General features: G+C 41.9%; 1 protein-coding gene across 3 annotated transcripts in view; it reads right to left on the bottom strand.

The window, feature by feature from the left end:
- LOC132984349 (nuclear factor of activated T-cells, cytoplasmic 1-like) overlaps positions 1-12,121 on the bottom strand; it is a 58,407-nt gene that overhangs the window by 24,655 nt on the left and 21,631 nt on the right. For all 3 annotated transcript variants that reach the window (XM_061051159.1, XM_061051157.1, XM_061051158.1), the window contains exons 7-8: positions 5,168-5,223; positions 3,136-3,268 (exon numbers count right to left, since the gene is read on the bottom strand). In XM_061051159.1, the coding sequence (XP_060907142.1) occupies positions 3,136-3,268; positions 5,168-5,223 (189 nt within the window). The remainder of the gene's footprint in view (positions 1-3,135; positions 3,269-5,167; positions 5,224-12,121) is intronic.

The following is a 12,121-nucleotide window of genomic DNA, read 5'->3' as shown; positions in this document are numbered from 1 at the left end:
GTTGGTAAAAAACTGTTTCTTATTTGCAGAGCACCACGTCACATCCCATCTCACGCAAGAACGATTGAATGGGAATTTGGAAAAGCAAGACTCATTCCAGGAGCCAGACATCGACATTTGTTCTGTATGTACATCTCAACATCCCAGACAAGCAGTTAGGCTTGACAACAAACCACAAATGCTGCTGATGGTATATCTCAACAGCAGATGTCAGCTTGATCCAATGGCTGAAGAAGGCTTTACCAAACATTCAGTGACTAAAACGCAGCAAGAAATGGACATTTTGACTTATATGTGTACTGTTTAACTTGGTTATTCTTTAAAATGAAAACTCTTGGATACATGTTAATGTTCACAGAAAGCTGATCACTGAATTGGACTGCAAAACACTGTTCATAAAGATACTTATTAGTCTTTGTGCTTTTTGACATGTTCTGTTGTGCTCATAGTAAGAGGATGTTTCTGAGTGACTCAAACCCTGCATAAACTACACATTTGAACTATGTAACAGGTAACAGCTTCACTGTAACAATATCACTATGGCTTATCTTTATTTGGCATCTGAAAGGTGTGAGAACAGGTTTCACTATGTGTAAGTGTGAAATTCATGGTGGAAACAGAATAAGTCTGAAAGTGTGCAGTGTTCCGTGATATGTCTTCTTGAGCTCAGGGAACAAACATAATAGTGCCACTTTTTTTTTTTTTTAAATGTAGTCATCAGCCTTCACCAACTGTATTTTCATCAGTGTCAAAGATAGCAAAATGGTCACATGATCTGAATGGAAAATAAAGGTGGTTTTCTCGAGCATCTGTGTCCCAGAGGGTGTTTGCTTCATCCTTCCGCTGTTTCAAACAATCAGGCTATTTTCGGGCCTGGGTTTGCCGTTTATAGATGAACAGACACCAGAGTGTGAAAGAAATGTTCTCTCTAAACAACGTCAGTGACCACAACTGTGCTTGAAGTGGGCCGGCGGGCCGGAAGAGTCTTTTCATACAAGCAAGCACAAAAGTGTTGACAACAGTGTGCATATGTGTGTGTGTGTGTGTGTGTGTGTATGGTGGTGGTGGTGGTGGTGGGGGGGGGGGGGGGGGGGGGGGGGGGGGTACTCAGCCCACCCTGAGTACCTGGCCACAGTGTAAGTTGTTTCTCTCAGTGTTGACACATACACGCTGAAACCCTCAAAAGCAAACAGCTTCTCTAGGATTTCCTCATTCTTTGTTGCTGCATTGTAACCATGAATGTATTACAATCATCATCACTGCAGAGACTCTGTTTACACTGATTATAATCTTTGTATGGTTTCCTTTGTGAATCAGCACAAGCTGATTGGTCTTTATGCCAGCTTGCATCTCAAAAAGGAAAAGTAGGTGTTTGCCATTTCAGTTGTATTTCCATTGACTTTAAATTTTAAAACATTGAGATTTAAGTCTGTTAATAAGCATAAGACTGTAATACAGACCTCACGTGTGACACTGTTTGCAACTTAACTGGCTGTGACCAGAAATAAATTATGTTGCATTATGTTTCTTCTCCAATGAAACTACAAACTTTTGCCAAAAAAAAGCAGTTCTGCGTCTGCTTTAAATACTGATCATTTGTACTAAGAAATATGCTGCCTTGTATGTTTTAATGTGTGTCCTTAAAAGCATGGTACATCTCAAAATAGAACCCTAAGTCTCGTGATTCATGGTCTCTTTGGCTATAACACTTGTGAGTTAATTATGCTCCTCTTAGAAGATATCGGCCCTGCTTGTGTGGTCTTCACTGTGATTGTGGTTTACTTGGCAGTGAAAGAGAGAACACAACGAGTCATCTTTTAATTAGCCGTGTTTATGCTCAGGGAAATGACTTGGAGATGCATAGCACATCTCTCTATCTTCCCCCTTCTCTCTCTGTCTTTTTTTATATGTACGGAATAAGAGGGGGTATGCTATATATGGCCACAGTGGTTCAGGTACCCATAATGCACTTGTGCCTCGTATAATCATGCATCTCCAAATAGGGCCCCTGCCCTGCACTTTCTCTCAGAGTCTCTTCCAAAATCCCAATCACTTATCTCCTGTCACCATAAATACATCTGCTGATAGTCTAAATGTCACATCGTATTAACAGCTATGGACTCAAAGCACAAAGTCTGCTATCACAGCAGCATTAGACCCATTAGACACTGATCAATGAAAACAAGATACCATTGTTTATTTAATGGATCTCACTCGTCGTCATGAGACAGAGTTGGGACTTGTTTAATGGAAGGTTGCAGGTTGGATTCCCTAACACATCTTGGACAATGTCTGCAGGGAATAAGTAGGAGTTTGAGCATCTCTAAATGTGTCTACAGCAAGAACTGTTCAGGTGGTCAGAAAAGGTCTTCTTGTGTAGAGAAAACATCTTTCATCCACTTTCTCTGTATGCGTAAAGATAAAAATAAAAGACTTGTGGCTGAAAGTGATACCAAAGCTGATATTTCGCCTGCACCCATTGTGAAAAGTCAATAGCTCACAATCTAATTTTGAGGCTGAACACGTCTCTAAACTCTCAGCTGTACATTCTCCAGATTCCAAAGTGAAAGCCATCTATAAACACTGAGGCCAAGGACACATGATGAACACAGAGAGAGAGGTATTCCTTGGTTTTCAGGTTGCTACATGAATGACAGGGTAAAGCTTTGCCTGGTGGAAGTGTAAGTGCATGTGCATGGATGTGTGTTTGTGCGTCCATAGGTGTGTTAGTGAACCAGGGGTTGCATTGTGTCAGGTGGGGTGGGAAAGTCAGAGTTGCCAAGGGATTTGACTTTTCTTCATCGACAGCGCTCGGAGGCACTGTCACTCAGCAGCTGTACCTCATCGTTCGGGAACGCAGTCTCACTACAGAATAAACACACCTCACATCTTCTGCTCTTGCTTTCAGTGCTGCAGCCAAGTGGCGCTAGGTGTAAAAAGTGTCAAAAAACACCAACCTAAAACTACTTCAAATTTCACATGGCATGTTGACAGCTGTAGTAAACAATAATAGATGGATGTCAAGACCTGGAGAAATACTCCATGTGATGATGAAAAGTGTGCAGCTTGTAGAAGGTATTTTTCAATGTCATTGTTAATCAATGTACAGTAGAGGGAAAAGTGAATGATGATTACCATTAGGAGGCAGGTAGGTGAAGCGCTGGCATTGGCTCCTCTTCCTCTTGCCGTTGCAGACGTAGAAGTTGACCTGCACAGGGCTAGATATTCTCTGGTTCCTATACGGTGGGATCTCCACAACAAGAGAACTCTAAAAGATAAATAATACAGAGAAAGATATTTCACACAAATGACGTAAGACTTCTTAAGTCATCAAAAAGTTGTTAGTGAATCAGAGTTTTTTTTTCAGCAAATTAATCAACACTTGTGTTTATTTTGCAGCCGGTCTGTATTTTGGGTACTGTGTTGCCAGAGGCTGGTCTGAGACCTGGTTTAAATGAGCTCGTCTGGACTGTGTATACGCAGCAGTAGAGCCCATGAGGTTGGTCCAGCGCCCGTGTTTGTCTCTGAGGAAAACCCCAGGGCATTATCTTTGTCCCTGTACAGCACGAGAGGTAGCCGTCTTATTTGTTTGCAAAGCCACGCATCCCTGTGGAGAAGCTTGCCTGTCCCCCCCAGGCTAGACTTTGGCAAGTCTGGACGGATGTGAACTTTTGACTGCTTTCCTTCTGACAAAAAGAAGTTGTAGAGTATTTGTCTGAGTGTTTGTGTCTAACTCATGGGATATCTGTCACTCTAGTGAGGACCTAAATAGGCCACAATTGGGAGCATTGACAGGAAGCATTTTTTTTGTTGCTCATCACTCTATGCAGTGAGGGGGGGGAGGGGGGTTGGTAGGTGAGGGGCCTGCGTCCTCAGCTCGGGTCTGCTCACCAGATGACAACAAAGAAAACATGCAGGTGGCTGATTGAGTGTGTAAAGTGTGGGTTTTAGTGTGTGTGCACATGGCCTTCCCTTTCCATCGTGACTAGTGAAAGTAAGCCTGCTCTGGACTGCAATAAAAACAGTCAGGCAGCCGGGTGGAGCAATTTAGGGTAATCTTGAAGAGGAAGGCCAGTGCTCTCTTCCCTTCTTCTTGTTTGTTGAATCTACCAATAAAAACACTGCTGTATTAGTCTGTCATCGACCCGACTGCACACTCCGCCACCCCTGGCGAAGCCTTGCATGCCCAGTGTTTTTCCAGCATCTGGGACATAAGCCATTGCACATCAGCCAGCCCTACAGGCCAATTATACATTGGAGTCCATGTTTACCCTCCTGATGCAACCAAGTCATTGACTTATGTGAAACAACAGTGACAGCAAGGAGAAAAACACCCTTTGCTGTATTTAGATGCAAGTGGTTTATTTGAGCCCCTGTGCAAGTGTAAATCCTGAAAAAAGATGTAGACGGAGGGTAAATAACTGTTGATGAAAGGCATCAGTGATTCAAAGCACACAGTGATCACACACAAGCAAAGAGGTTTTTTTCTTGCAGATCCTTTACTCTCCCCGCTAAAAGAAGAATTAATGAATCTCAGTGAAATCTTAATGAACAGAGCACAACCAGCTTTCTGTGACACGTAGAACAACATTCGCTTCATTCCCTCTCCTGACGATTCCCTTTCACTTGGCTTTATATTATCACAATCTTAATGTGTGACTGGACCTCAGTGAAATGAGCACACTGATTTATTTTCTCATTCCGGCTCCCATGAAAGCAGCAGGTAAACGCAGGGCTGTAATCCACTCTTGGCTGCATGAGCCCTGCGCAGACGAGGTGTTTAACCACACCACAACACTTTTCTGTAAACTAAATGTCTGGCTGTGCTGGGAGTGCTGTGTTGAGGTAAGAGCATGTGTGTGTATATGTGGTGTTTATGAGGAGATTTTGTGATTTGTGTGTGTGTGTGTGTGTGTGTGTGTGTGTGTGTGTGTGTGTGTGTTTTCGAGCATCTCAGATGCACAAACAATAAGACAGACGTTGTTTACTTGGGTGAGATTTTGTGAAAATTCCATTCAGGATTGCATGGGCTAATCATCATTAAGCAATTATTTAGCAAAGGTTACATCATGTCATGGGACAGATGAGGAGGAGACAGAGAGAGGAAAGGAGAGGGTCTCCCGGGAGGTTGGGACTCAGATGAGCCATGTCAGTGTGGTGCACTTACTGATTTGACGGAGTCCTTGTCAACTTTGGCTTCTGTTTCCCACAGGTGATGCCCATCTAGTGACAGAGAAATACAAGATTTAACAGGTCTCATTATGAACAAGACACATCTTTAATGGTGTTCAGAATATTACAGAGGATCTATGACATTCAGTTTATGAGGTGTAAAAATGTCCTAATTAAAATGAGTCAGTATTTTTGGGATGGTTATTAGCCATTCAATAGCCATTACTGCTTTCAAGTTAAAGTTCCCATGACATAGCTGACAGATTGCTGTTGAAATCCACATAACTGGATGCTAACAGGCTAGTGAGCTTATAGGTCCTGCACCCTGATCAGTAACTGGATGTATTTATTTTGCATGAGAGACATAAAGAGACATAAATCTCAAGACAGTATTTCATCAGACACAAAATGATAGGTCAACATCAACTTTTTTTTTCAAAGGAATTTAAAACTCTAAATTGCCATTTCAAATAACTACAAAAACATGTTTTTGTCATTGTTGGGCGAGATACTGGTGTATAAGTAACAATGGATGCAAAACATATGGCATAAAAAAGGGCACATTTGAAGGACACCATCCACAATCAGTACTGGTTGTTTTTGGGACGTTCTTTAAAGAGCAAATGTGGAGTCAGTGTTCCCTCCAATGAGCTCACGGCAGATGTTCCTGACCCAACAGTCCCTTCATCTGGGAAACTGGCAGTAAGCTAGACCTCCACACGCCTTGCACCATTTCCACTTCTGAGCTGCTTTATAAATCTGTCAAGAGAACCAATCCATGAGTTTGATATGACTGTAATTTGCAGCATGAGCCTTAGGTTGCCTTAGGTTTATTATCTTAAATTGCCCAGTCCCTTATTCAGTGTCAACCACCATGAGTTGTTTACTGTTTTGTGTCTTCTTTGAATTCTTCTTTGAATTCTTCTTGGAATTCTTGATTATGCGATTGTTCTCTCTTTATTCTGTTCTGAACTCTCTCTTTTGAATAACAAAAAGCAGTAGCTTTCGTTTGTTCTCTCTTTCTTCTCAACTCCATCTTGTTGTGGTGAGGAGGTTTCTCTGACTGCTTTGCAATAAAACACCAGTGAGCTGCTGCAGCTGTCGGTAGTCTGCAGAAGCTCAACTCACATTCTTTAGGGTTTCTCTGTGATTTCATGCCACACCTTAGCTAACAGACGCTCTGGGCTCTGCTACAGCAATCAGCATATAGACCACTGCCCCTTTCAGAACAGATGACTCATTAAGGCTGACAGAAGTAGAAGTGACACAGAGCAGCCTTTGTGTCAGTGGCACACCATGTGAGGCAATAGCATGGGCGATGTGGCACAGCTACTGTATGCTAACAGTGGTAGGCAGCAGCTGTGCCTTCACATCAGTACAGGCACTGCTGAACTGCTGTGTTTTCCTTCTGGGACAGAGAGCCATCAGATAAGATAATCAGAGTCAGTTTCCAAATATCTGATAACAGAAGTCTCTGGAGATCTAGAAGATGTAAAACCAGGTTTCCCCCCCAAAGCATTATGTTTTTCACATCATGTCGACAGTTAAAGAATATAGAGGATCCCAGTAATGGTTGGCTTATTATTGGTGACCTGTGGGAGCGGGGGCGGGTGGTCAACTTTATTATTCAGGGAGTGAACACCAGTAGATATCTCTTTCCAAAACGGCAATATTAAAACCCAGAAAAGGAGAAAACCAGATGGGGAACAGATCAGATAAGGGGTTTCTATTTGAACTGAGGGAAATAGCGGTTACATATGGAGAAATGTGCATTACTCTTGTGGAGATGGTTGATATTTAGATGACCAGGGAATAGAAGCAGGGTTTTTTTCATTTGTAGGACTCCCATGGGGCACAGCAATGATACTAAGCATGTCATAGGCAGTTGAGATGTCCAAAGGACTTAGGCACACGTAATGCTGTGACAAATGCAGTGGCAAAGAGTATAGAAGGTCAATTAGAGTGTGCACATGCAGGGGGAAGGTCAGAGAAAGAGAGGGAGAGACACAGAGACAAACAAAGATGAGCATTCCTCATGTTACGTCTGGGGAACCAAGAGGGAATCTCACCCGCCTCCGCACTGGGAGACACTCCAAGAGGGAAACCTTAGACTAAGACGTCAACCCCAGCCTCCACTAGTAAACATGTTTTCAAACTTTTCTTTGACTTTTCTCTGCCTTCCTTCCTCTTGATCTTTTTCTCCTATACCCTTATTACCTTACGATGCTTTATTCCTCCAAAACTGTTGAAGCCTTACTCCATCAGACTTTGCAAATTTAAAAAACTGAGACAGAGTTGGGATGGGGCCACATTTGGCAGTACCTTTTTGCGAGTCAGAGAGCGCTTGTACGACTGATAACCACAGAACTTTCCACTCACTCTTTCTTCCCTGCAACATCTGCAAAAAGCTTCTGTTCCCGACAACACCTCCTCCTTCACACAGCCTCCACCCACGTGCAATGCGCACACATTGCAAACACGCTTGCCACAGCATCCTCTACCTTTGTGGTGGCCTTCAACTTGAATGATGAATGAGGAAGACACAAAACAAAAGGCGGCGCAGGAGCTGTGTCTGGAGATTGATCAGCGAAGATCAAGCCACAGAGAAACATTCAAGGAGACACACAAGTAGAAACACTTATTCTTAGGCTTGCCCTTGAAGGTAAACCTGCCATCTGTCTGCTGGTCTGCATGACTCACTTGTGCAAATGAGATCCACAAAGACTAATACCAACATTCATCAGGCAATTAGAGCAAATATAGGGTGAGGCTTCGAAGAGTCATCTTTTGTACTTGACCACATTTCACCTTGTATACAGTAAAAACACTGCAACAGTTTTCTTGTTATTGTAAATCTCACAAAAACAATCCTTCCATTTGTCAAAATATTCTTTGACTTAGGTTTGGACAATAATAAAGTCCTTGAGACGTCTGTTTTTTTGTCCTTTAATTGGTGTAATCACTAGGACCATACAGATATGAATCCTATTTTTCAGCAAATAACACTTCTTAGTTTTTAAATCCATTACTTCTTTTTTGAGATTCCCAAGAGTTGCTGAGTAATGACATCTCTGTCCTCATGTTGACCTTGCAGGTTTGACTTTCCTTCCTGACAGCCAGCGAGGATTTTTCCTTTCATTAAGTGTTGTGTCGTGCACAACAACGTCCACTGACCAAAGAGAGTTCACTGTAGTATTTCTGAGAATGGAAAATATGATTCACATGTCTAATTGCGAAGGTTGTCTTGTGAAACAACCCAGATGTGTTTTGCAGATATTTCTGTTTTCCAGAAATGATTTTAAGTAGTATTATTGTCTCCTTCCTGTTTACATATTTCAAGTTTTTGTTCTGTTTCAGTGCCTCTGTACCACTTCTACCTTGATTGACATTACTTCAGTCATTTTAACACATCTTCACGGATATAAGAATTGTTTTTGTATGAGGAACAAAGCCTAAAGGCCAAAGGGGTTCCCCCATGACTGATCTAAGAGGTGCAGATGCATTCCGTTCTTAAGCACCTCACCTCCGCCAATCTAAGGACTGCTGAAATTGGAGAAAGGTGGATCTGCTTCAAACTGAAAGGTTCCTGTATAAATTATGACCTGACAGTAAATTTACGATGGTTTTATAGTCAGGAAGTGAGTTATTATTGGTGTATTACAGGGAAAGCATGAGCTGAGTTGACCTTTGGGTCCAGTCTGAAGAGAATGCCGACCAGTAGAGTCTGGTTTTATCCTTTTATCAAGACTCCAGCTGTGTGGCATTGAGTCTGAAAATCATCTAAAGACTGAGAGGGATGACTGGAACATCATCCAGACTTTTACAATTGTCCAATATTTATGTTCGCAAGGAAGACATCAAGGATAGACACCCTGCATGGTGTGCTGCTTGGTATATCACAGAGGATCAAAGTAAGACTAATACTTTACAAACCTTTAAATGTAATGTATGAAGAGGTGATATAAGCAGTGTTGCTATTTGAAGAAGGTTGTTTTAACAGTTAGTGGACATGAAGGACCCAACTTTCAATAAAGAGCAATCACTTTTCTTGGGTGGGCATTCCTTAAGACCTGCCACTGAAAGGGCAATGGAAAAGAATAAAGTCTGATCCGAAGAAACTGCTAATACCGTGTTCAGACAAGTTCTAGACATCTTTCTGTTATGAATACTGATATGATTCAGCTGAGTTCTTTGATGCATAAATGTGCCCAAAGCAAAGGCATTCCAAAATGGCACCATCGCCTGTTGCATCACACTGGAATCAACTTTTGGCTCTATTGCAAATAGGCTTCATCTTTCTTGCATTGTCACAGTCAAAATTGCTGAAAGCTTTTACAATCCAGGCTAAGTTTGTCAAATTAATCTCTTTAAGAGTGTATTGATGTCTCCCTCTCCAATACAGAATGGCGTGTTTGTCTCTTCGGGTATTGACTCATCTATTTCCCAAAGGAACACCCAAAGAATTGGGTATGTCCAACGGGCAGGTTACACCCAAAAGCTAAAGAGAACTTCCTAAAAATACAGCTATCATACATTATAATTTATTAAGCTTGTTATACCATCCTTAGTAGACAAGATGTAAGTCAAACTTGACAAATCTCTTCCCTGATGTTGGGATGAAGGTTGAACTGATACAGCCATAGTTCTAACATTTTGAGCCAAGATTATGCAGGAAGACAAAGGTAGTCTAGACATACCGCTAGAGGTACAATACATCAACCAATTCATCTGTTGTTTAGACTTGCCCAAGGTAGAGGTGTTCAACCAAATATAAACAGTCTGTGAATGAACTCCGATCATAGTCTGTGGTGCTGGTTTTCTCGAATCCAAATATTTCAGCCTGTTGCTGAGGATATTTTTGCATGACTAGAGTAATAGCCTCAGGGTTTTGTTTCTTAGTGTTACAGATTATACTCTAGCTCAGAATTTCTCTTAGTCTTGGCTGTAAACTCAACTCGCCTAAAGAAAAGAAAAAGACCAGACTTTTTCCTGCTGCAGCCCAGGCTGTGTGGTGCTGCCGAGCTCCAGGCAACGCTCCAATCCTACCAGATGTAAAAACTATCCAGCTCACCAGGGAATTCCCTTACCTCCCCCCCCTCCCTTTGAGTCAGAGTGAAGGCTTTCCCCAGCCCCCCCCCCCTCTCTCTCTCTCTCTCTCTCTCTCTCTCTCTCTCTGTCCCTCTGTTTGTCTGTTTGTATCTCTCTCTATTTTCCTCGCCTGTAGCCCTCATTCCGTCCATGGAAAGCAGGGCAAGCCAGAACACACACTGCAATAGGTGCGCCAGGTATGTCCTCCTATTCCTGTGCCAGAAGAGCGGTTTGGGCAAACCAAATCATTGACACAACCTCAGCACATCATGGAATAACAGTCAAATTGGACCAAGAACTACAGTGCAAATGATGATGGAAAATTTCATATATGCAATCACTGTGGCAATGTGAAGGGTAGTCCCCACTACCAAGTACTCAATTAAAATATATATATGCCAAAAATGATTAATTTTTAAATTGTAGCAGGAACACAAATTTGGATTGGAAGTTCCAACTATCATTATCTGAATACAGTCTGGTTTATTTGGTCTCTGTTTTGCAAGTTCTGGGATAAAACTAAAAAACGTAAAATGGTTATGTTGACTCATTCATTAAATAATAAATGTAAGCCATAAATAAGTCACATGAACACGTAAGACATTTTGCCAGGACCCGTAGAATTTGACCCTACACTTGACATTTCTCCACTCATCCAATTGCAATCAGGGCAAGCAGGATACGATCACTTCTATGCCTGGATGTCAATAATCCAGGTCAAAGGCAGAATTTCTAAGGAAGTTTAGTCTTTATTTCCTCCCTTCATCCTCTTCTCTCTTCCTTCCCTCTAACGGTCTTGTCTATTCCGTTTCACCCCTCTACAGGGAATCCCTTGTGTATCACTCACAGAAAACACTTCCTACTGAACAACGCAAACAGGCCTGCAGGCTAGCAGCGAGTGTGCACACACACATGCACAACAACAAACACACATGCACACGCAGAAGACGCACCCAGTTTACATCAGTTATCCTGTGGGTGATGAATAGAAGCATTGGGGATGGACATGGCATTTGAAAAGAAGTAATTATTTTTCAAGGTGCATTAAGATCTCCCACAGTGGCAACCGCAACGAGCTCTGCTCATTTGATACTGAGGGCATCTCGGGGGGGGGGGACTGAAAGATAATCAAAACAAGTCAGACAGGGGGAGAGAGATTCAAGCGGCAACTTTCATGTAGGTTTTAAAAAACTTTCCCATCTTTCCAATCCAACCCTAAAGTTTACTCTCAGCCCTTCAAAGACATGTTTTTTTGTGCAGATTATAACAAGTATTACTGCATATACTAATGTATGTTCACACCAGTAAAACATGAGCTTTATCTTTGTAAATTAATTCACAAAGTTGGACAGGAAGACTCAAAAAAGGTCTGTTGCTCTTTAGGATTTGTGGAATTTTCTGGGAGGTGTTTATTGAAGTCGATATTGAAAAGTGTGCCACCATTCTGACCTTTGATGCCAGCAGCAGTAATGGCTGTCACCACTGTGGCTAAAGCAGTGATTGGTGTTGTGCAGCTGTACGTGTCCATGTGTGTGTCCGACTGTGTGTAAGCACTTGTCTCTGAGTTGTAATTATTGCGCAGCAAGGATCTGCATTTCATGGGTGATTTTAGTCAAGAACTTTTCCAGGGGAAAATAAAACCAAGGTTGAAGGATAAATCTGTAATATAATTATAATTTTATTGGTTTCTTTTTTTCCTCATCCCAGTTCTGTCTTTCTAAATCAATAATCAGAGAAATGACCGAGAACCTTCATGAAACAGCGGGATTCTCTGATGAAAATGCCAAAAGACAATATTTTGCAGTATATTTGAACATAAGTACTTTTCCACGCTCATACTAGCGCATACACAGTTGCCATT

Source organism: Labrus mixtus, chromosome 11 (assembly GCF_963584025.1).
Source record: "Labrus mixtus chromosome 11, fLabMix1.1, whole genome shotgun sequence".
NCBI lineage: Eukaryota > Metazoa > Chordata > Actinopteri > Labriformes > Labridae > Labrus > Labrus mixtus.
Note: the sequence above shows the minus strand (reverse complement) of the source record. Positions and strands in the feature narration are given on the sequence as shown.